At 34.0% G+C, this 24,810-nt stretch overlaps 2 protein-coding genes across 7 annotated transcripts; one reads left to right on the top strand and one right to left on the bottom strand.

Annotated features, from left to right (window-relative positions):
- Nucleotides 1-93: 93 nt before the first annotated feature.
- Nucleotides 94-15,833, top strand: DESAT4 (fatty acid desaturase). 6 transcript variants are annotated; one of them, XM_073082744.1, is made up of 5 exons: nucleotides 94-399; nucleotides 2,155-2,383; nucleotides 3,013-3,143; nucleotides 14,692-14,897; nucleotides 15,237-15,833. In XM_073082744.1, exons 2-5 carry the CDS (start codon nucleotides 2,167-2,169, stop codon nucleotides 15,739-15,741), a joined length of 1,059 nt encoding a protein of 352 aa, XP_072938845.1. In that variant the 5' UTR covers nucleotides 94-399; nucleotides 2,155-2,166; the 3' UTR covers nucleotides 15,742-15,833. The 6 variants fall into 6 exon arrangements, with proteins under 6 accessions (XP_072938845.1, XP_072938847.1, XP_072938848.1 ...); XM_073082746.1 differs by lacking the exon at nucleotides 94-399 and adding an exon at nucleotides 1,050-1,155; XM_073082747.1 differs by lacking the exon at nucleotides 94-399 and adding an exon at nucleotides 1,122-1,233.
- Nucleotides 15,834-18,765: 2,932 nt separating this feature from the next.
- Nucleotides 18,766-23,961, bottom strand: Patsas (palmitoyltransferase Patsas). The gene is made up of 9 exons (XM_073082743.1): nucleotides 23,723-23,961; nucleotides 22,986-23,182; nucleotides 22,617-22,791; nucleotides 22,222-22,321; nucleotides 21,666-21,931; nucleotides 21,338-21,580; nucleotides 20,740-20,975; nucleotides 19,925-20,180; nucleotides 18,766-19,535 (listed from the first exon to the last, which is right to left on the bottom strand). Exons 2-9 carry the CDS (start codon nucleotides 23,117-23,119, stop codon nucleotides 19,344-19,346), a joined length of 1,602 nt encoding a protein of 533 aa, XP_072938844.1. The 5' UTR covers nucleotides 23,120-23,182; nucleotides 23,723-23,961; the 3' UTR covers nucleotides 18,766-19,343.
- Between the last annotated feature and the right edge of the window lie 849 nt (nucleotides 23,962-24,810).

The raw sequence follows: 24,810 nt of genomic DNA, 5'->3' as shown, positions 1-24,810 counted from the left end.
CCGATCACAAGCACAGTTCGTGGCTTCGTATTCGTAATGGGCGAGCGCGTCACGTGGCCATAGGCATCGCGCCACCTTGTCATCCAATCCTCGAGTCCCGCGCCGAATGCATGCTTCACCTTCCACTCGACTCTCGCTCGACCAGCGAACAGCCGCTAGTAGACGGCACATAACATCGTCACCTCTATTACAGTTTTAGATTGCAGTCAACTGTTTATCACGTGAATAACACGTCGTGTAATATTTTATGTGTTTGCTTGATAATATTGTGTCGTTTAATGCAATCAAATTAAACGCAGTTATATAAAGTGGTGTAGTGTCTGTAAAGATTCATTGATCACTTTCCTTGACAACGGTTGCAAGGAAAAATAGTTCTCTTACCGATTAAATAAAATATAGGTAAGTGTTTCTATTATTTTCCAAAATGTTTATTAAATTTAAATTATAGTTTTATTGATTAAAATATATCTTAAAAGATACATAGCCGCTGACTAAGCTTGGATAACGTGAATGTAGTTTGCCGGTTACTTGTAGGTACATTTTCTTTTGAAGAATATACAAAACAAAAGGGACATTACTTAATAAATTTAATACAACTTTAGATTTAAGTAATAATTGCAAGCAAAAATAAAATTACTTTAAAGCGAATTAATAGCTTAACTGCAGTGACTGCAGAAAATAATAGTGGAACATTGTATTTATTATGGAGATAATTTTAAAGGGTAAACAATTAAAAATTCTTACATTACCTACCTAAAAGATTTATTTCATCACTACCTAAAAGATTTATATCAAAAAAAGAGTTTAAAATAGTTATCTAAAAGAAATTACGCAAATAAGTATATGAATGCAGCAAATGCGCCTTTCTCATAATGCGGTATTTACCTTAAGCCATATATTACTAAATTAGTTCGTTTTAATAACTAGATTTTATTAATTCAGTAAATGTAAAATACCTATGGAAATAAAATATTCTCCTTATAGCTGTTAATGTTTATAATATTCGTTAATAAAACTTAATATTTTTGCACATTTTGCATTTGCATTGCATCTATCTGTCAATCAAGTCAAGTGTCAAATGAAGTAGATGATTTCATTCAATTGTCATATACTTAATAAAATTGCTTTTCGTGGTTTTGCGAAAATTATACTGCGGTAGTTAATTAACTTAACATTGTACTGTAAAAATATTAAGAACCGTTGCTATACTTAATATGCATTATTATTGAAGAGGTGGATAACTGATATAATATTTTCACGTTGGATTGGACCTGTTAGATATTGGAAAAATTCATTGAAACGAAAGTGTAGTGTTGTGTTCGTTGTAAAATTAATATTTGAAGAATCGGCCTTGTCAATGCTCCCTGACCTTAACTCTAAATATGATCGTTGTAGTTATTGTTCAAATATTTTTAATATTATCCCAAAAGACTTAAGGCAAAAATGTTAGTTTTTCCATCGCGTTACTGTTGTATCCGAAAATTTTCACACCAATAAGATTCACGAGAATATGCTTATTTGTCAAGTTTTATACCCAGCAACGCGACATTTCAATTAAACTTAGTAATTTCAAACAATAGGCTTGTGATAATTGCAAGCATTATTTTTAAAAGCGTTACAAATTCGATTGCAAAAACTTATTATTTTTTTTTACACACACAATTATTTTTATAAGTATTACACTATTGGTATTAGACACGTGTGCATGCCAATTATAGGCGTGCGCAACTTTTACAGTTTTTGCAACAGACATACAATATAAGTACAGTACAGTACATTTAGAACTAAAATGAGAGTGATACAAGTAGAGAATGCTAATTTGTTGATCGAAGGTGTTCAATTATTATTTTTTTGTGTTGATTTATTATTGCTTATATTACAATTCCATATCAGTCCATTAATTACCTTAGAATGATGGCGATTATTCTTTTATTTCAAAGTGACCTCTGTATAGAAAAAAAAAGGTTAATCAGTGTGTTGAAATAAAGCTTAAACTGATTAACCTTTTTTTTCTAGGTATTCTCAATATGATACTTTTTTTCACAATCATGATTGTTTTTAATTCTATTGATGTTGATATCCACATTCAACAATAAACTTTTCTGTTTTTAATGTCTGCTATATAGATAAAAGTATAATGTTACTTTATTTCAGATTTAAAATAAAATGGCTCCAAATTCTTCCGATGCGAATGGTGTGCTCTTTGAGAGTGATGCCAGTACGCCTGACCTAGCGCTTCCTACTGCACCCATACAGCAAGCAAAGCCATATGCAAGAAAATTTGTTTGGAGAAACATTATCGCTTTCACCTATCTCCATATTGCTGCGCTGTATGGAGGCTATCTCTTTCTATTTTCGGCAAAATGGCAGACTGATATATTTGGTAAGAAGTTTATATTTTTTTTATTATGATATGATAATTTTTATCTTGTTTTTATACTCACCGGTCACTGTTGTTATTACTCGGCTGATATATTTGGTAAGAAGTTTATATTTTTTTATTATGATATGATAATTTTTATCTTGTTTTTATACTCACCGGTCACTGTTGTTATTACTCATAGATTCTATTTTTATAATAAGTTTTTGTTCATTTCATATAATCTACTTATCATAGTTTAGATGATAAAAAGAGGATTATGAGAAATTATCAAATTGCAATTGAAATTATCAGTTTAAATAATATTTGTTATTTCTATTAGTCTAATCTTTAGATGACCATTAATTCTGATATTAAAGATATTGTGTGATAAACATTTTATTTTACAATGTTTTGAAATACATTACTACAGAAATCATAACACTTAAGAATCCCTTAGACTTTTTTCCCTCAACTCGATTTATCCCATATAGGTACTCATTTTCTATATTTCTATGGGACTCTATGACAAAGAAGTCAGAAATCATTTACAATATTTTTGGCAAAAAATTGAGTAAAACATCCTCTCTGTGTATTGTGCCTGGCAAGTTGATTATTAAAATAAAATAATTATATGTTTCTTTTGTCCGTAGCTTATATCCTCTATGTGATGTCTGGATTGGGGATCACAGCCGGTGCTCACAGGCTTTGGGCACATAAATCTTACAAAGCCAAATGGCCGCTGAGGCTGATTTTAGTTTTTTTCAACACTCTGGCATTTCAGGTAAGTTTTATATGAACATAATAATTTAGACTTACTCACTTGCAATTTTATTATTCAGATTTTTCTGAAACATAACATAAATATAATAAAATCGTCAGTCAGCGTCCAGCTTCGTTAGAGAACACTCGCTTGTTTGCTTTACTAATCCTAAGGTTCTCAAACTTCTTATCACTTCTTGCCAATATGATTACGTGTGCCAGCTGCGGTTTGCAACACACAGAAGGCCCCATGTGTAGCGCGTGCAAAAAGTGCTACGATTACACGTGCGCAGGGATAACAGAAGGAGGCTATCGCAAATTAGGAGAAAGAAAGAATTCTTGGCGATGCCCCAAATGCAAGTCCACCATATCTGCATCTCCGTCAGCAACCTCACCTGTGCCAAATCAGTGGGAGAAAATACAAGAGCAACTTAATAAACTCACACTACAGTTGGCTCCGTTGGCATCGTTGGTTGAAGATGTTAGATCAATCAAAGAAGAAGTTAGCAGCCTGAAGGAATCACAGGAAATGGCTCATGAACTTATCAGTAATTTTACAGTGACCGTACAAGCCCTCGACTCTCGAGTGAACAAAGTGGAAAACTTAGTACAAGAGATTCCTGCTCTCCAAACTGAGATCTCCAGACTCCATCAAGAATTGCAAGATAGAGACCAGTGGGCCAGAGCAAATAACGTAGAAGTAAGAGGGATTCCTTTCAAGAACAATGAAAATCTCTATACGATCGCCCAAAAAATTGGCCAAATCTGCGATTTCCCTATAAAGAAGGAAGATATCAATTATATTGCCCGCATTCCAACACGTGTACCAAATACCGAGAAACCGATTGTTATTGCTTTTAGCAACCGTTACACTAAGGAGGAGTTAGTTGCAACGTCGCGAAGAAACAAGCAGCTTAGTTTGCAGAATTTAGGCTTCAGTGCAACGGGAAATTTCTACGTCAATGATCATCTGACGCAACGCAATAAAACTTTGCTTAGTAAAGCTAGATCTTTGGCGAAGGAGAAAAACTTCCGGTACATTTGGGTAAAACACTGTAAAATAATGGCCCGAAAATCTGATACATCACCTGTATTTTTTATAAAGAACGAGAAAGATTTATTAAAAATAACATAACATATTTTAATAAAATTGTATCGCAATTCCGCAACATAATACTCGAAAGTTTGAGCATCACATCCAAAGCCGAAGTCTTTTGTATTCCTTATCTCTGCCCGGGAGTAGCAATGGTCAAAGGGACAGTCATTCAATTTTCGCACGTAAGTACGCATTGGTATAAACAACTAATCACTAAATGCGTTCGCGCAAGCAATATCATAGCGCTCATTATAGCTTGCGTACGCTTGGAATTTTGCATTATTTTGCTAGACATGAACCTTACATCGCATCAGTATTATTTTTGCGCGACCGTATTTTTAATTTCTAATGTTTGCAGATTAAAATTTAAACATTTCTATTTAAAACTTGTTTACGCCATATGTATCTTAAATTGCATTTATGTAAGATTAGTGCCGAATTATATCTTCTGGATGTTTAGTATAAAGAAATCAAGTTGCAACTGGATTCGCTTAAGCTACATAATTTTGACTCTTAATAATGGCTTCTAATCGATTAAACATATATTATCAAAATACTCGAGGGCTACGCACTAAAACACATATGTTTAAAAGAAACTTACAGCTCGCCGCATTTGATATTGTATCATTAACAGAAACCTGGTTGCTTGATGGTATTGATGACAGCGAATTGTTCGACGATAGGTATATGGTCTGGCGAAGGGATAGAAATTATGTAGCCACAAAAGAGAAATATGGCGGAGGTGTACTCTTAGCCATACGCCGCCAGATTAATTCAGTAGTCCGTCCGGAATGGTCCTCGTCGGCTGAAGACATTTGGGTAACTGTAACTATCAAAAACAAATACAAGACCTCAACTAAATTACATCTTTGTACAGTATACCTTTGTAACGAGAATCTTGGCTACTCTTATAACTCACAAGTGTGTAATTTTACTGATAACTTATCGTGTATAGTGAACTCGTGCCCAAATGATTTATTTGTAATAATGGGTGATTTTAATTTAAGTAACATTAATTGGGCACTAAATTGTAATATAGTACCACAATACTCAAATGTGGCAGGTGAAACACAAACTTATTTCTTTGATACGCTATCTGAATGTGACCTAACTCAATATAACTTTTGTCGTAATATTAATGGCAGGATTCTTGATCTAGTTCTATGCAATAGTGTTCTTCAAATAGTTGCTAGTGATTGCCCATTAGTACCAGAAGATGTTCATCATAAATCATTAGAAATAACCATGAACTTGACAAATTTCGAGCCGATAAAATCTAAACCAATTTTAAAATATTTCTTTGAATCAGGGGACTACGCAAAAATCGAGTTATTTTTGAACGAAGTAAATTGGGAGGATAATTTACTAAATATATCATTAGAGGAGGCTATTGATAACTTTTACGAAATTTTACTTAATGTGAAAAATAAATACATACCACATAAATTAATAAAACCTTCAAATTTTCCACCATGGTTTAATGCTTCTCTGAAGAAAGTACTTAAAGAAAAGTTTAAATTTCTTAAAAAATATCATAAATATGGCAATATCGGAGATTACGAATCTTTTTCTTTGCTTCGTCGTAGAGCAAAAATAATAGAAGCTAATTGTTACTCAAACTATATAAAGCAATGTGAAGATTCAATATCAGAAAACCCAAAATTATTCTGGTCGTATGTCAAGTCTAATAGTACTAACAAACTCCCATCATCTATGTCATATGAAGGAAAATCTACTGACTCAAACGAAGACATCTGTGAATTATTTGCACATTATTTTCAGTCTATGTTTCTTACTTCTTCTAGCACCCCAAAAACTCAGTCCAGTACCAATATCGCCACCAACCTGTCTAATGTTATTGGTGATATAGAAATCATCCCTGAAACGGTCAATACATTACTTAAATCGTTGGATTTAAAAAAAGGAGCAGGGCCTGATGAAGTATCACCTGTATTTATTAGTAAGTGTTCAGATAGCTTAACAAAGCCCCTGGCAATATTATTTTCACGCTCGGTCAAAGAAGGTATCGTTCCCAAAATTTGGAAGTCTGCTTTTATTACCCCTGTACATAAATGCGGTAATAAAACAGATGTTAAAAATTACAGGCCCATCTCCAAACTATGTATTTTTGCAAAGATATTTGAACGCATAATTTACACACAGGTTTATAATTGTCTTTCAACCTCCTTTATTCCTGAACAACATGGATTTCTAAAAAGAAGATCTACTACCTCAAACCTTCTATCATTTATAGAATACACTACTTCAGGGATGGACTCTGGTGGTCAAGTGGACTCTCTATTTACAGACTATAGTAAATGTTTTGATCGTATCGATCACACCGTCCTTTTAAAGAAACTTTGTCATGCTGGTATACACGGGAACTTGTACAGGTGGTTTAAGTCATATATTGAGAATAGGTCCCAGGCGGTTGTGTTAAGTGGTTATACTTCTACGTGGTATCTGGTGCCTTCCGGTATTCCTCAGGGCTCACTGCTAGGTCCATTGCTTTTTAATATTTTCATTAACGACTTGGCCATGTGTTTTAAACACTCTAAATTTCTTCTTTATGCTGACGATATGAAAATCTTTAAACAAATTTCTACCATAACTGACTGCCATTTATTACAACAAGATCTAATAAGGTTTGAAGAATATTGCTATCAAAATAAATTGGAACTGAATATTGCTAAATGCTACGCTATTACATTTACTCGTAAAACTAAAATAATTAAGTACAAATATATACTTAGGCAAAAAGAACTCAAGACAGTGGATGAAATATGTGATTTAGGCGTCATTCATGATTCCAAATTGACTTATGAAAGGCATATTGATATGATAGCTAAGAAGGCAAGTCGGACCATGGGATTCATTATCAGACAGTGTTATAAATTTAATAGTATTAAGCCGATAAAAATTTTATATTGCTCATACGTGCGTAGTATACTCGAGTACTGCTCTCAAATATGGAATCCACATTATGACGTCCATGTAAATAGAATAGAAAATATCCAGCGTAAATTCATGAAATATCTTCAGTATAAAACTAATCATTATGATGACACCTATGAATCCAGATGCAAGAGACACCATATGCTACCTCTCTATGAAAGACGTAGAATAGACGATATCGCGTTAATATTGAAAATTGCACAAAACAAAATAGATTCTCCTTATCTTTTATCGAATATTAATCTTAAAGTTCCAACTAGATCAGTAAGACAACCTTTTGCGCGTCTACATGTTTCTCAGAGCTTTACTAACTATAGACGAAATTCATTTTTCATAAGAACAGCCTACCACGTCAATAAATTGGATGACTTCCCTGAATTCGACCTTTTTAACTTACCTCCACATTCATTTAGAGCGAATATGACAAGAAACTGGCTTGGAGTGACACCCTAGTATGCGTAAACGCTCATATTTATTTTATAATAAGTATTTATTTATAGCAGTTCTCAGTAATTAATAATAAGTAAATAATAGGTCAATTTTGGTATTATTTGTCTAGTTTTTCTACTTACTTTTGTAACTTAACTATGACTGTATTCCTTCTCTTTCTTTTTAACTTTATTAAACTTTGAAGCAAACAAGCACTTTAGCTGTAATATGCGAAAACTATTAAATGGTGTAGTATGTAATTATATTGTAAGTAACTTAGTTTTAAAGCACTGTATGTTTTCCGAATAAAATAAAATAAAATAAAAAATAAAATAAAAATAAAATACTAAAAATTATGATGTAAACGGTAATATTCAAAGTACAAATTTTCTGCGATATTCAGTTCTTTCTAGTGGAAAAATGTACAGATGTGAGTAAAACTATCTGGCTATACAACTATAAAAAGATGTAAAGTTTCTACTTTAGGCATAAAGTGTCTATTTAAAATTCACCGTTTCACTGTTTTGGCGATGAGTCATGGTCTGAATGGAGCTATATGAACACTTGAGGAATGTCCTAAAACATCTTTTTTTGCGAAATAGACGTATAATTAATTACAAGCTTTTATTTAACTAGCCTTGTTAGATTGTATGTATGTGAGGGTCAAATTTTGCAACAAAACTTTAAAACAGTTAACCGATTGAGCTGAAATTTTGCATACGTTTAGCTTGGATGAAAATTAATTATTTGATCCTTCTCTCATTCTTAATCCAATATGACGGGCGCACTAATATTGCGGACTAATTATTATTTTTTGCACCCTCCTGTTATGGGTATCGTATGAAAGAGCCGAGCCTTCTTAGAGGAATACGAGAATATGAAAAATAAATAATAGTTTAAAAAACTACAAAAACACGCTTTTATTGCTAATTGAACTAAAAACTAGAAAATATTTTCTAAGATTCTTTCTAAGTTACATACATACACCTCAAGCTAATAAAAGCGTGTTAAAAATGACCTTACGACCGAAAATTCGACCTCAATCTAGTGATCCGAACTGCAAATCCTAGGCTCGCAGCGCTGATTTTTCGAAGTTATGTGCATATTAGTTATTAATTTTAATAATCACTTGAATTAACGGTCAACGAAAATATCGTAAAGAAACCTACACATCTGAGTCTTCAAAAAAGTAGATGTGTGAAGTAGAGTTGCCTATCGATAGTCGACTATTGCTAAAATATCGATATACTATCGATAGCTGACGTCATACAAATAGTATCGATAGCCTATCGATAGTATCGATAATTTCGATACTATCGATACTATTGATAGTATGATGTAGGGCAATAGTATTGTTATTCAAAAATATTATCGATAGTATCGATAGTATTCGCTTCAATAGTATCAATACTATCGATCATATCGATACTATCGAAGACCGATATACGTTTAGGAGTAATACTATCGATAGTATTGATAGTATCAATAATTCACACTATCGATAGTTTAAATAACTGCGATAGTATTGTCTTCCAATAATCAATTACATAGCATTACATTATTACAAGCAAGCATTACATAGCATTACAAGGATATGTCACATAAATATATTCGTGTAGAAAACGTGTTAATTATAAAGAGTATCCGAAGTTAGTCAAAATTTACACAGGGCAACACTTAATTCTGTCAAATTTAAATTTTCCGTTATAGTTTTATTTTATTTTTGAATTGCGAGCAAGTTAACATTGTAGGTACTTTTTAAAAGTTGTGTTTGTGAGTGTCATTGTATGTAATTCATAGAAGTTGTGTTTAATACGTTGGTGAAGTTAAAATGGAGAAAAGAAAATCTGCGATGTGGATACATTTTCGAAAGGAAGGTGATAGGCGAGTAATATGTAATATTTGTAATCGAGAGTATAAATACAGCAACAATACATCGAATTTGAGGGATCACATGAGACGAAAACATCCTGAACAGTTAATACCTCCATCAAGTTCACCACGCGATAGTAATGAAATGACAGTTGATTGCAGCCACAGTATTCAAGACAAAAATAGATCAGATCGGTACAGTGACAATTCGACAAGAAAAAAAATGCTTGACAATTTATTTGTTAAAATGGTAGCAATAGACATGGAACCGCTTCGTCTATCAGAGCGCAAAGGATTAAAAGAATTCGTAAGGGCATTAGATTCTCGTTATGAAATGCCATCGAGAAATATGCTTAGTAATAAACTATTGCCCCGAATGTACAATAGAATGAAAGCTGAGCTTATGGAACTTTTGACTAAAGTTCAAAATGTTGCCATCACTACCGACATGTGGACTTCTTCAAGCAATCAGGGTATATGCGCCATAACTTGTCATTTTATACTAGGCAATCAGTTTCGTTCAGCTTTATTAGCAGCAGTAGCAGTTGATGGTCACCACGATGCTGATAACTTATCATCGGTGAGTAATATTATCTATATCCTAGAATCTCTAGAATTGGTCAGATAGGCCAGTGGTCGAAATTCAACAAGTTATTAAATAATTTCTTTGGAAATTACGTAGTGTGATTTCTTTTCTAATTAATGCTGAATTATTATGTTTCGTTTGTGTCGCTGTTTTACGGACCTTCGTCTTTTCATGTTTGGAAAGGTTACAGGAAATGATTAAATAATTTGCAAATTCTTTCAGGTCATTGCTGCTGTTTTAGATCAATGAAATGTAAAAGAAAAAATAACGGTGATTGTAACAGATAATGCAGCTGTCATGTTAAAAGTCGCTGAAATTGTCAAATTGCGTCATTTACCCTGCTTCGCTCATACGTTGAACCTAGTATATAAAGATACGTGCAATCAGCCTGCGTTTAAAGAATTAGTAGATAAATGCAAACATATTGTAAGGTATTTTAAACATAGCACACAGCAACATGGCATCAGACCAACTAAAAGCCGCTCAAAAAAGCCTAAATAAACCGGAATTGAAGTTGTTGCAAGAAGTAGAAACTAGGTGGAACAGTTTGTTTTACATGCTGGAAAGATTGAGGAATGTGAGAGAAGAAGTAACACTAGTAATAAATCAAAATCCGAGAGCTCCTCCAAATTGGAGTGCTGAAGAATATACATTGTTGGAACAAATAGAAAAAATTCTTGATCCTCTTGAGGCTTGTACGACTGCCATATCTGGAGAAACGTATTGTACCATGTCCCTTATCATTCCGCTAATAAAAGGTTTATCGTTAGAAATTGCCAAACTTGAAAAAGAAAACCTGTCTGATTTTTCGAACAATTTCATACAACTTATGAAAGAGTCTGTTAATAGGCGATTAAAACCGTACGAGATTAGAACTCCTTGTATGATAGCAACAATGTTGAATCCTCATTTTAAAAAATTGGGGTTTAAGACGGAATATGATTGTGAAAGGGCTATAGCTTGTGTCCAAAGAGAGTACTCCACTTATTTAGCAAGAAAATCTTCTGCCTTCGCTTGTCCAGAAAATTCATCAATAAATAATTCAATTGATGAAGTGAACAACACACCAGCAAAAAAGTCAAAACTTGATAAGTTGCTTTACTTTTTAAATGCTCCATCACATAGATCAAGTTCAACTGCTGATGCGATTGTGGATATTAGGCAGTACGTCGAAAAACCCATCATTCCAAAAACAGAGTTGCCTATAGAATACTGGAATCACAGTGAGAATAGTTTAAAAGAAATAGCCTTAAAATATCTTACTATACCTGCAACGTCAACACCAGCGGAAAGAATATTTTCCAAAGCTGGTCTAATTATGACCGATCGTCGCAGTCGTCTGAGCAGTGAACATCTGAATGAGCTATTATTTATAAATCAAAAAGCATCGCTTTATGAATAATTTTAATGTTCTATTTTCTATAATTTAATTAAAATACAAATTTAAATCACGCTACATCAATAACAAATAACTTCAAACAACATATTTGGGTCGGGACCAATTCTTTTTTCTTTGTTGATGTTTTCTAAATTGCCATGAACAAGATAATTAATATATGTTGATTTTATATTTATTTTTCATTCGTTGATTGTTTTCTATTTTAATTACATTTTTTAATGCGTTGAATCAATGCCACGGCAGCTGCACTAGTTTTGATTATTTTAGTTTTGTTTTGATTCGTTTTGATATTAATTATAATTTCACAGATTAATAATATTATGTTTGTGTTCATAATAAATCACAGGTTTATTCATTTCACTGGTATTTTTATTACTTTCTTTTTTATTTTGTTTATTGACTTCGATGTTCGAACAAGCGTATAATTTCACACATAATCTGTCTCCTTTTGATTAATGGTACGTTTAACAACTCTTGTGCTACAAACACACCAAAACACTCATTAGATTTGATTATATTATTATCTATAACTTGATTATATTCCGGCGTTTGGGTGCTAACATTCTCCACATTTCGTTTGTTAGGTGCATCATTTTTAGAATCCTTCGTATCTTCGTCTACAAAGTGATATTTTTGATCATAATTCCAGCGTTGACTATGCTGTTCCATATCATAAGGTAATTGAGACTGTGTTTCACACTCAGTATCGAATATGACAAGAGATCTCTTCTTAGCTAGAACAATAATTAAAGTAGTCAAAAGTCAAGCCTTCAATTTACGCATATTGAAAAACTTTCAAATTACAGTCTTAGTGCTGATATTTTAATCCTCAGTCATTCCGTATAAAATTATGTTAAAACAATATGTTTGTGTCGCCGTTAATTAAAATACAGCAAAGCATTGAAAAATCAGCCTTTAATACATAAAGGAAACTAAATCAAACAAATTAAAAAAAAATAGATAACTTACCCATCATCACCACCAATCAGCTATTAGTATTTATAGTAACTATGACAATGTAAAGCACACTGAGTGAGAATGATTTAGCATTAGCACTACTTGATACAAAAGCTTTAATTGAGGAACGATACTATCGGTGGATTTTAAAGTATCGATAATGTAATACTATCAATACTTTACCATGCTATCGATAGTATTGATACTATTTTCGATTTAATACGACGATACTATCGATAGTATTACATTAAAAAAATTGATACTATCGATACTATCGAAAGTATTATCAAGTAATACTATCTATCTTATCGATACTATTGCTTCCCATCAATAGTATTAGTTAATTTGTGACATTGATAGTATCGATAATATCGGTTATATCGATAGTATCGATAGCACTATCGATATTGTTACTTGTTCTCAAGGTCAACTATCGATAGCGAGACTATCGATAGTTGGGCAACTCTAGTGTGAAGTCTATTAATCCGAACAAAACTAGCAACACGGCTCTAGCTTTAACACCTTTCATTCTAAGAGGGCATACGTGCCCTGCTGTAGGACAGTAATAGTTTGACTCCTACTGATATGTTGAAATGCTTTGTTTGCCTCAAAAATATGAAAAATATTGTGTATTATTATCAATTGTATTTTTGACCCCAAGTACAGTCATGCAGACAGGTACCATTGTTTAAGGAAAAGCATTATTACTTATTGTGTGTTAGCGCATATATGCCAGTCATCATACTGTGAAAGGCCTTGACTGCCCATTTAAAATTGTGTTTAGTTTTAAAGGATGTTATACAGGAACAAATCTTAGTAAGTCAATATACATATGTATAACAAAACTATGTATTTGTGCACGACACGAGTAAAGTTAGGAAGTCAAATCTACAAATCGATACCTTAATTCGAAAATCAGCCAACTCCACTTTTTGTCAAAATGTTTTTTTTTTATTTATTTTGATAGTAAATGGCGTTGAACAAAATCAAAATAAATAAAAAAAAAACATTTTGACAAAAAGTGGAATTAGCTGATTTGATGATGATTTAAAATCATTTTGACAAACACGCTAATTTACTGAGTCTACAAAGAAATATTTTCGACTATTCAAATAATTCATAATATCTAACGTTCTTATTGATTCTCGATGTTAGTGCGTTCGCATTTCGAATTAGGCTTAGATTTTTGGTATGTAAAGATATGAACCGATATTTTCTTTTATTGCTAGTTTATATTGATACGCGTACATTATATTGATGATAACAATCCGATTATTATCAATCACTAATCATAATCGCAACAAAAAAGATACAACACATGTTTTATGGACATTCGGGCGAAGAACTTGATCTTGACCTTACATATTCACTATCAAACCAGCTCGATGATAGTCTCGTCATTGATTCTTGTTATCGATATCATTGGACACGTTTAAGTGGTTCAAAATGGACTTACTAGAATTGCCCTAGATATACTCGTATTAACGTTTATACATGCTAACAAAACATATTAGTAGATTAGTTAAGATATTATAGTGACGATTAGGTATGTAGTATTAACAAGGAAATTAATTTTAATTATTATGAAGCATCGCTAAAAATAATTAATTTAAATACACGATATTAACCAGATTATATTAAATGAAATTCTCTTACACAAATTATAAAAATAGTACTTAACATGATAAGAGAATTAAACTTTTCTGCAAATATTTTTCATACGTGTAGCAAGTGGATGAAATTCTTATTTCATTTTATATAAGTTTTTGCTAGTATATAAGGAAAATTAATTACTAACAATAAATAAAATTGGCACGTACGTGAACACTTATTTGAAGTCGCCTTGGAGCAGATACTTGAAAAGGATAATATTAAAGTCCGTTGTTCTCATTTCATTAGGATTGTTATTATTATTTTAGCATTAAATAATGGGTAATATATTCGTTTTTGTGCCTTCGGCTATCGTAAGGCCCCTTTTGAAAAGCCGGCTCCCTAAACCTTTCAATTTTAAGAGTTTAATATGTTGGTTCCAAATGCTGTAAAGTAGCAATTTGTACTTGGCCAATTTCGTGGATTGTAACCTAAACAGAGAGCAGTAATTGATAAAGCATATGCAAAACCATAGCCCATAGGGTCCAAAATTCTCCAGAATTCTTACGCAACCGGTTTTTCGGATCCTGCTTCAAACCCCCAAAAAACAAAGTTTTGCTACGGCCCTGCAGTAAGGTAATATGTTGATGGCAGATGCTGATGTGTACTTTATGTTTTTGTAACAGGATTCAGCCATAGATTGGGCGCGTGATCATCGTATGCACCACAAGTATTCGGAGACGGACGCCGACCCGCACAACGCCACACGAGGCTTCTTCTTCTCCCACATCGGCTGGCTGCTCGTCAGGAAACACCCAGAGCTCAAGCAGAAGGGCAAAGGATTAGACCTCAGCGACTTATACGCCGATCCCATTCTGAGGTTCCAAAAGAAGTAAGAAAACATATTGTATTTATTGTATTATCATAAATGCGCACCATGAAATTATTTATAACTACATTCATTCATATCAATAACAACATAATGTTTTGTGGAATTCATTGTTTGTTTCAACTTGTATAACGGCTAAATTTAGATATTGTTTTTATAAATACTTAATCGATTTACTCGATTTAAAATTTATTGTACAAAGTTGTTAGTATCATAACCATGTCATTGCATAATTGCTTAGCACGTGTTTTTATTTTTGCAGCAATAGCAAATACAATAATAAGCATAAGTGTAGTGTAAAAGTTACGTAACTTGTAAATTAATATATTGATTTCTTTTCAGGTATTACATGCTGTTGATGCCGCTTACATGCTTCGTCTTGCCAACCGTGATACCTGTTTACTTTTGGGGTGAGAGCTGGCTCAATGCCTACTTCGTGGCCGCCATGTTCCGCTACGCATTCATTCTCAACGTCACGTGGTTGGTGAACTCCGCCGCCCACAAGTGGGGCGATAAACCCTACGACAAGAGCATCCAGCCTTCCGAAAACATTTCCGTGTCAGTTTTCGCTCTCGGCGAGGGATTCCACAACTACCACCACACGTTCCCATGGGACTACAAGACGGCCGAGCTGGGCAACAACAGACTGAACTTCACCACGAACTTCATCAACTTCTTCGCGAAGATCGGTTGGGCGTACGACATGAAGACGGTGTCCGATGAGATTATTAAGCGAAGGGTGGAGCGCACAGGGGACGGCTCGCACCACCTTTGGGGCTGGGGTGACAAGGATCACGCTAAGGAAGAAGTCAACGCTGCTATTAGAATCAATCCCAAGGATGATTAGTTTTAGCGAAGCATAGGGGTAAGCGGACTAGGGACGTAGAAATGAAATATTAACGATTACACTATCGTATTAATAATAAACTTTGTTAGACACCGAATAAAATTATGGCATAACCAATACAGTCTTATCGCTGAGAGCGATCTCTTTCAGATAACGTTAAACCTGCACCTTACGTTGTTGATTTGTGGTGGCCTTGATCTTGAGAATCAATGATTACAACAAAAAATGTAACTTTATTGCTCCATTAATTAATATATAAAGATCTGAGACCAATCCCTGTCTGAACTATTAAAAAAATCGAGCTTCAGGGAATTAATTAACCAATTACTACAAAATAAATTCTTGTCCACGGAATTTACTCGAATTCAAAAGCACGCCAGATCTAAACTGATAGTGTAGTGTACCGAAGTTCTCTCACGATTCGATAATAGAAACCTAATATCGAATTTGGAAATCATTATCTTCATAAAGCTGTTAAAAGAGGGGATTGCAATAGAGTAAATTAAAAAGTAAAAAGGAAACAGGACCACTTTATCGTATGCCAATAATGCTAAAGTCGAAAAGTTTGTTTAAAATGCGAAGATCTTTTTCGTCAGAATTAAAATTGAGTAATTTATTAACGGAGTAATTTATTAGGCTAGTGTCCACTAAGACGAAGCTTTTAACTGCACTGTTGAAAATTAGATTTCAGAATATAGGTAATAAGGCAAAGAATGTGAGATTCTATCAGGTTAAAAACAGAACTGTTAAGTCTATTTGTCTAATCTTAGAAGGACTTTGAAATATAAAAGGTTGACGTAAATGTTTTAACCAAAGACTACACAAATATAAAGATGACGCTTTAAAACCAGAATCATAATGACTGCAAGAATATTCCCAGAAAATCGCCGTCAGCAGCAAGACGGGACTTCATACCCACCGGTCTCTCATATGCCGCGTCTGCGTTTGCAATATGGGGGTGGGTAGGGATTATTCGGGTCTCGAGGGTTCCCTCTTTGCCCGGGCAAATTAATCGCCGTCGTTGCAATGTTGCGTAACCAAATCTATTCCTAATAAGTTTTGTAGTTCTTTTTTTTTTCTTTGAAGAAACTATTATATAAGTAATTTATGCACAATTAACACTCTTGTGTTATTATATTTTTATTCTAGCATTTTATTGCGTCGCATTCTCAATGTCATCTTATTTCGGGTTCAAATGTTAGTTACGTCATCTTTATTATTGTTGGTGTTTGGTCTTAACATATTGTCTCTAAAAATAAACCTTATAAAGGAAAACGAATTGTTAAATTTAGGAATATTAAAATTATTGTGCGCTTCTAACAGAACTGATTCTATGTTTTTTGCATTACTGTAGTTTGTCTTTGGGTATTTCGGTATAGTTCGTATGTGTTATCGCTGACCGCTAGAAAGACGATGGAATATAAACATCTGTGTTTGTGATAATGTTAAGGAACACATCAGTATTATACACCACATATTTAGTACATGTATGTTTAACTAGTCTGTCGCATTTCTAGCATGTTTAGTTTGTATGGAGTTTTTTTTATTTTGGTCAATAATAATAAAATAGTGAAGACCAGCCCAGTAACTTAAAGTAATTTATGTTTTATTTAAAATTATTTAAGTAATGCTGAATAGGATATGTGGTTTGTAAGAATAAAAATATCTCGTATGTATTGTAACGGCACTCTGCCTAAAAGGAATTATAAATATCAACGTTATATTTATACGTTTGGGGTATCTGTTATATGAATGTTCAAAGAACAATGACAGTCACAGCACTGGAAGAATAAAGAGTGTCTATTAAAATCATAGGCAAAAAACGAAATCGACTTCTAGGAAGTAGTGTTTTTGTAAGGACAATGAAAAAAATAATACTGCAGGTGTAACTTGACATAAGATCTATTTCACTGATGTAATGTCTTGAACGTGCATTAGAGGTCCATTTGGTTACTTGTCTATGAATACAATACATATGAATATTAGACTGATGTGTAAAATGAAATGTGATATTTAGATGGGTTAACTATTTAGTAACAGGTTGTTAAAAATTAAACAAATGATTACATTTAAAATATTTATATTTAATTAACTTAAATGCACAAAACATAAAAGCTGCTAAGCGATTCAAAATTTAGTGTATTTCCTTGCACCAATTTTCTACAGAGTAGTAAATGTAGATGTATCTATATTAATTTTATGCTGGACATAAATTCGTGTTACTGTTCCAATAAATTAATAAACGTTAAAATGTACCAATTGCCTTTTATTAATATATTTTAGGTACCTACGTGAATTTAAAACATAATTTCCTTATGAGATAAAAATAATTGAGTATGTAAATTTTCCTAGTACCTAGGTATTTGAAATACTCGAACGTATGTAATATAAAACGTAAATCTTTATAATATTTTGCAATCCGTGCAATAATCAGCGTAACGAATGTTATATTATGCAATGTTTAATATCAGCAAGCGAGTGCAAGAAGTTAACAAGAATGCTTTCATGATTTATTCTGCATTTTATTTTATTTACGTAAGTAGCAGAATAAGGGAAAGATATATTATCTTATAATTAAAAAAAAAACACCATGAGCACTGACGCTTCTCTGCATTTACCAGTTAGTGCTCGGGTAATAACAAAGAAAATAAAATTGTCCATAGGAGCTCATAACTACTAATTAAGGAATGTATGCTTGCGTCCTTTAAATGTATTTATGTAAAGGTGGTAGAACCCTTTGTGGTTCAACTCCGGCGGCACCACCGCCACACCTATTTCTACCTAATAACAGCAGTGTTAGGCGCTGCTGTGTTCCGGTTTGAAGGGTGTGGTAAGGGAGACAGACTTTTCCGAGGCATTCCAGCTTAGTCCTCCGGGGTAGCGGCGCATCTGTGGCCGACCTCAGGTAGGAATATCTAATCCTATCTGGGGTTGATTACAGATGTCCATGGGCGGCAGTAGCCACATCAGGTGGACTGCATGCTCGTCTGCTATTCTTATATTATAAAAAAAAAAAAAAAAAAATCTGTGGAAGAATGACAAATGCTCTACCTAAATACCAGGTATGGTATGGAGTTCTGTTACCGTAACCGAAACGATCGAATATCCGAAATAAAAATATATCCGAACACGTAACCATAATATACTATTTTTCATACATTCGTATCCAGATCCGAAATTTCATATCCATAACATCCCTATATCACACAATTAAATCGCATAATTATTTTTATCAGCACTAGTTTGCTGTGTGAATAAAATTATTATTTCTTATATATTACATATCTTATTTCGGTAGAATTCTTGTTTAATACGTACCACTTAGGTATTTATTATATTTCTGTAACTATGTTTAATATTTGATGCATTTAATTAAGTGTTAATCTCTCTTTTTGTATAAATCATATCATTAACACTCATAATAATATAATTCATTATTAAATAGGTGCATTGTACTCTGAGATATTAATTAAGCATCATTGTTTGTTTTTATGCCAAGTTGAACTTTAAGTATCTTAAAATAGATTGGAAAATATATATTTTATTATTTTCTTAATGTGTTTGTAAGCTTAAGCTTCTAAAATGTTAGCACGTATTACATATCATATATTTTCTTCGTAAAATAGATCTTGGTCATCACATTTATCGGGTAAACACACGAAGAATTCGATCAAGTTCATGATAGGCCCTCGCGAGAAAGGGTTTTGGTACCGGCCTCTCTTGTCCCTTAGATAAGGGTATCTTTTATAGTTGAACATTTCGTTAGTAGTCAAGTTCATGCAAGCATGTAAAATCTGTAAAAAATAAAAACTGATTAGTACCTAATTAATTACTAAATCCTTGTAATAAGATAATAATAGTGAGAAATTTAAACGTATTTCTTATTAGTATTTCTAACTACTGCGGTTCGCAAAAAGCAGGTCGCATTCAATTTAAATTATTTTCTGTCCGCTGCCTTGCGTGCCCCCTTTCCGCTAATATAGTTTTTCTTTTAATAATGCAATTATACGTGTTAATTACTAGTTAAATTACAATCTGACAAAAATAATTGAACGAAAATAACACAGCTAAAACCTTTACAAACTTTTTAATGTCAATGACGACTAGCTAAGGTACCTGTAAGGCAAGCCAAATAATTTGTTTAATAAAATAATTAATATTGATATATTAAAGAATGCCTTACCGAAGTACATGTGAGGATCCAGCCAAGCGCACAGAACGTTATGGCTTCTAGGAGTCCCAGCACGTACAAGAGGCCAAACCCTTCTAGCACGAGGCAGTAACACGCGAAATAGATCGACAAGGTGCAGTTGATGGCCACGCTCATTACGAATAAGAAGAACCACATTCGATTTCGCACGCCGATGCAATTGTATATGAAGGGGCAGTGATGGTCAAAGTATGCCACGCATCGCTTGCAAATCCGACAGTGTTTGGCCCTGTTTGAAAAGTCAACATTAGTATATTATACTCGTAAATGGATGTAATGTTGTTAACTTGCTATTGCAGCGCATAAAAAATAAGGTTTGAAATGTTAAATGAGGCCCGGAGCGGAAAGTTGAATAAGACCCTGAGTGAAGAAAAAAGTGCTATAGACATTTTTCTTTGGCGGATACGGATTATTTGGTCCTGGCGACCTTTCTTTTAACTGCACATACGGATATGTGTAGTTATAAAGGTTTACCTTCGCCTGTCTACTTTCCGGCCAGGAAGCTGCAAGTGCAACCCCTTGCACCCTCTGCCTCCATCTGTTACACTATGGTTCATTCCGTTTTAAATGTGCTTAAATGTCCTTATTATCTACCTTAAGAACTGGACTTATTTACTTTTCTACTTAAAGCATTACCATTTAGAACACAGGGATGACGTTGTATTTATGATCAACACTCCTATTAGGATCAAATTACAGATTTCCACTTAATATCATAAAAATGCAATTAAACCAACTACCAATAAGAGTCAACCTTCAAATGTAATTATGTTAATTTTATATCTTACCGCAAAGGCCTCAAGCATCGGCATGTATGGCATAATCTAGAGAGTATAACATTTCTCTTCTTCCATTTATCGTAATAGGGTATCTGCCGGATAGCTCTGTAGTAGGTTTCGGAGTTTTGAGGGATGTATCCCGGATCGCGTCGGTTCGCAATCACCCAGCTAAGCCACATTATGCCGTTCCAGTACAAGAAAAAGTAGTGGGAAAGACGTAAAGTATTCCATGTCAATGGAATGCACTGTAAATTGAATACGATAAAAGATATAAAGCATACGTAAATAGGAATAGTAGAAAAATCTAAGTTAGAAGCGACCTACACCCATCTGATTAATGGTAAGTATTTTTTATTAATGTTAAAAAGGATTCGCGACCACATTGGGATTTTTAGGGTTCCGTTAACAAAGTAGCCTCCGCTGTATGTTCGTCTGTCACAGGTTTTTATACGTATCACTAAATACAGAGCATTATTTTGAAATAACTGTATAGCATTTCAGCTGGAACTTATCTCGATAAATTGAGTTATAGCATTTAAATCGCAATCTACGGTAAGATATCTGGAGATGTTAACGAATTTTTATTTATAAAACGATATTTATTTACCCGTATAATGTACATCGGATACCCCCATAAAAGAACTGATCCCAAGAAGAACAAGAGAGGTCCTTTCGATTGACCAGCGCCACCAAACAACATAGCCCAAAGTTCTGAAAGTGGAGGCATCCAATGTGATTTACGCTTCATCTCCTTTTGCAGAAGTTTGACAACCTCTGCATGGCGGTGACTCTGTGCCAACATGAGCGGTGTTTTCCCATTTTTATCGCGAGGTTCCAACTCTGCTTTCACCTGAAAATAGATAATACATATGTGTAATTATTAAATGATTTATAGACGACATATCAACAACAACATTGTCTATCGTTAAAATTACCTTCTCACAAAGTAGTCTTACACATGTAAGATTACCAGAAAGGCATGCCAAGTGCAAGGGCGTCGACCCAAAGTTATCCGTGCAATGGAGCGGGACGCCAGAATAAATGAGTAGACGAACTAAATCGGCATGTCCCTTGTACGCTGCCCAATGTAAAGCCGTGTCCCCATTGATGTCAGATAATCTCGTAGCTGCCCCCATGCCCAGAAGATACGCAGCTGTTGCAGTTTTTCCATACATACACGCCGTCATTAATGGTGTTAAACCTGAACAAAAAGTTATTTTCTAAAGAATATAGAGACGACATAATATTGGAAAATCGAACAAACATTCGTTGATCGACTTACGTACGTAGGGTAGGAATACTATTTATAAAAAGTGTCAAGTTACAATCAAAAAAATAATAAAAATGTATATTTGATCGCATGGATTAGACTAATCTATGTACGATCGTTAAGTTTTTATGAAAAAGTTTATTTGAAATCACAGGGAGTCAAACTATTCTTGTGGGTAACTTAAATGTGTGTGAAAATATGTGGGTATTGTACGAGTATACCTTTAAAGTCAGCAGCGTTAACAGCTACGCCCGATTGCAAGAGAACCTGCACCACTGACGCATGCCCCTTTCTGCAAGCCCAATGGATTGGCCGTGGACCCTTAAACAGATGTAGGTAAGTCCTTGATATATCATGGCTTTGCAAAAAATATACCATTTGGTTATGCTATAATTTTGTATTAAAATAACGCAAAAACATTTCAATACTTTAATTCCTCTTTATTTAGATCGTCTAATGACGTAATTATGGCGTATAGCGCTTCAAAAGCGACCGTTACTGAATTATCATTATCCGATAGTAGTTGCATCTACTAGGCTAGCTTCGATTAATTCGGTGAATAGTTAGGATATTATGTCAAAAATAATAATCGCATTAAACATGTTTTATTAAGTACCTGCGTGCCCAAGCAAGAAAGATCAATCGGTGCCCCTCTTTCTATCAGGTAGCGCATGACGGCCACGCAGCCGTCCAACGCCGCCCAGTGCGCGGGAGTGTATCCATGTTGGTCTCGAGCGCTTAGGATCTCTACCCCGAGTTTCTCAACCAGGCGCTCGATCTCTGATACTTCACTGGAAAACATTAACAATAGTCCAAGTTCTCACAAGTATTGTAGGTAAGTATTCTGACAGATATTCCATAACTAATAGGGTAACTTCATGAACTTTGAGCTGTTAGTGACTAATCATGGTGTAGCTTGCTCGTTTGCTATTCTATAAGTAACACGAAGAATGAAAATGAAGAGTTTCAAACGATTGGTTTTTACCCAGATCGAACAGCTTCAAAGATGAGCTGGTAGAAGTCAGAGTGATGGCTCATATTAGTTGTGATGCGGGGCTGGGCCGCAGGAGCGTCGGGTGACATGGGCGAGCATGGAGGCAGAGCCTCCTCGGCCGCCATGGTGCATGGGGGCGGCTGCGGCAGCGCCCATACGCCGCGCGCCGCCCCCGGACTCGGGTATACCTAAAATGTTGATATACATACTAATTGTTCCTACTTATTTATTCCTAGGTTAATATTGTATAGATATATTATCATCGTTATAGTCGTCCATCCCTGTTCTGTTCTGAGCTGAGCCCAAGTCTAACTTAAAAGAGATGAGTTTGAAGCCATCGTCCACCACGCTGGCCAAGTGCGGATTATGGATAAGGCCTACAAGTTTCTTTGAAAAATCGAAAAGTGCGCCCTTAGGAGATATGGCATAAGTAGCTACGATTATATATTCTATAACTGCCGATTACAAGCGTTTCTGACCTTTTTAACCGACTTCATATATCAAGTAGCCAGTGTCGCATTAACCTTGTTTGTGTAAATGGCCAATTATATTTAATCAAATGTTTGACGCGTTGAGTACCTATAATTATTATACGTACAATTTAACAATACAAAGGTACACTTTTCAAAGGAACCTTTTCAAAGGTTTAACTGTGGCTATCATCAAAGTGTATTGTTATCCTTAGTATAATTAGTTTTGTATAGTTTAAATATTTCCCTCAAATTTACCTTGCTACACACGGCGAGGCCGACGCCTCCCGCCACTGCAGAACTTTCACTCTCCGCCACCGTCACTTTACCAAAACAAATATATTACTTTAAACCCTTTCAAGCCTTTAAATCTGTAAACTCAATAGAAATTCACTCCGAAGAACAGGCAAGTTAATGCTTCGGTGACATAATCATTTATATCGACCCTACTGGACCAAGTAGCCTAAAGAGCATGCGCCTGAAGACTTTTGACGTACAAATTTACTTTAGTACATTTAACTATTTACTCATATTGCTGTAAATAATAATGTGACAATTTACGTGCATTTGTAGGAGTTACAAGTATTGTTGTTATTATAGTTGTGCATTCATGTTAATTTTAAATGATATTATTATCATACATTTCGCTCATCGTGGAAGTAAATGAAACTAATAGATTTTAGGTTAACATAGATATAACTCTTAAAATAAGCATTTTTTTTCCTTAGACATGGGTGACGTACACAGATCAGTGATATTTTAAAATCTATTTTAGCATTTTTTATATTGAGTTTTAACTCGGTATTCATTCATTTTACCATTGGTGGACACGTGATGATGTTTGTTTAGATACGAGATGCAAATAAGTAGGCTGTAGGTTAAAATTCAATCTGAATGCAAGGCAGGTTAGGTTTATTACTTATTAGTAATCAACAAATATCGCAACTATACAGTTTTAATTAACTGCGTCCGACTATTTCAAATGTTAACACGGGTGGTAATTGTTAAGTGTGCTTCCGGCCTTACAGTCACTGACATGATACTTCCGTTTACTCACATTTAAACTGTTCAATAAGTAAACATTCTACTGAAAATAGCTTTGAATTTGTAAAATACCTTGCCTTTTGTACTTTTACTACTTATCTCTAAGTTTTAAATGTATGACTTCATGATACATTAATTTGATGAGCAAGGTTATGTCATCATGCGTATGCTGTGCTTGAAGTGTGATGAGATATGCACGCAATAACACATGTGAATAGTTACATACTTTATTTTATATCGTTTATACTTACCATTATTATTATTTAAGACCACTCTTTGTATTATTTATATGTCATTAACTA

This window comes from Epargyreus clarus, unplaced genomic scaffold (genome assembly GCF_041222505.1).
Source record: "Epargyreus clarus isolate Ecla_fem2 unplaced genomic scaffold, WU_Ecla_fem_2.2 ptg000018l, whole genome shotgun sequence".
Lineage (NCBI taxonomy): Eukaryota > Metazoa > Arthropoda > Insecta > Lepidoptera > Hesperiidae > Epargyreus > Epargyreus clarus.
This window is presented reverse-complemented; position numbering and strand designations above follow the sequence as displayed.

Coding starts and splice junctions, on each gene's coding strand:
- DESAT4 (XM_073082744.1), top strand. CDS start 2,167: ATGGCTCCAAATTCTTCCGATGCGAATGGTGTGCTCTTTGAGAGTGAT. Junction 2,384..3,012: donor ATGGCAGACTGATATATTTG/GTAAGAAGTTTA, acceptor TTTTGTCCGTAG/CTTATATCCTCTATGTGATG. Junction 14,898..15,236: donor ATTCTGAGGTTCCAAAAGAA/GTAAGAAAACAT, acceptor ATTTCTTTTCAG/GTATTACATGCTGTTGATGC.
- Patsas (XM_073082743.1), bottom strand. CDS start 23,119: ATGGCGGCCGAGGAGGCTCTGCCTCCATGCTCGCCCATGTCACCCGAC. Junction 22,792..22,985: donor TTTGAAGCTGTTCGATCTGG/GTAAAAACCAAT, acceptor AATGTTTTCCAG/TGAAGTATCAGAGATCGAGC. Junction 20,181..20,739: donor CGATGCTTGAGGCCTTTGCG/GTAAGATATAAA, acceptor CTTTTCAAACAG/GGCCAAACACTGTCGGATTT.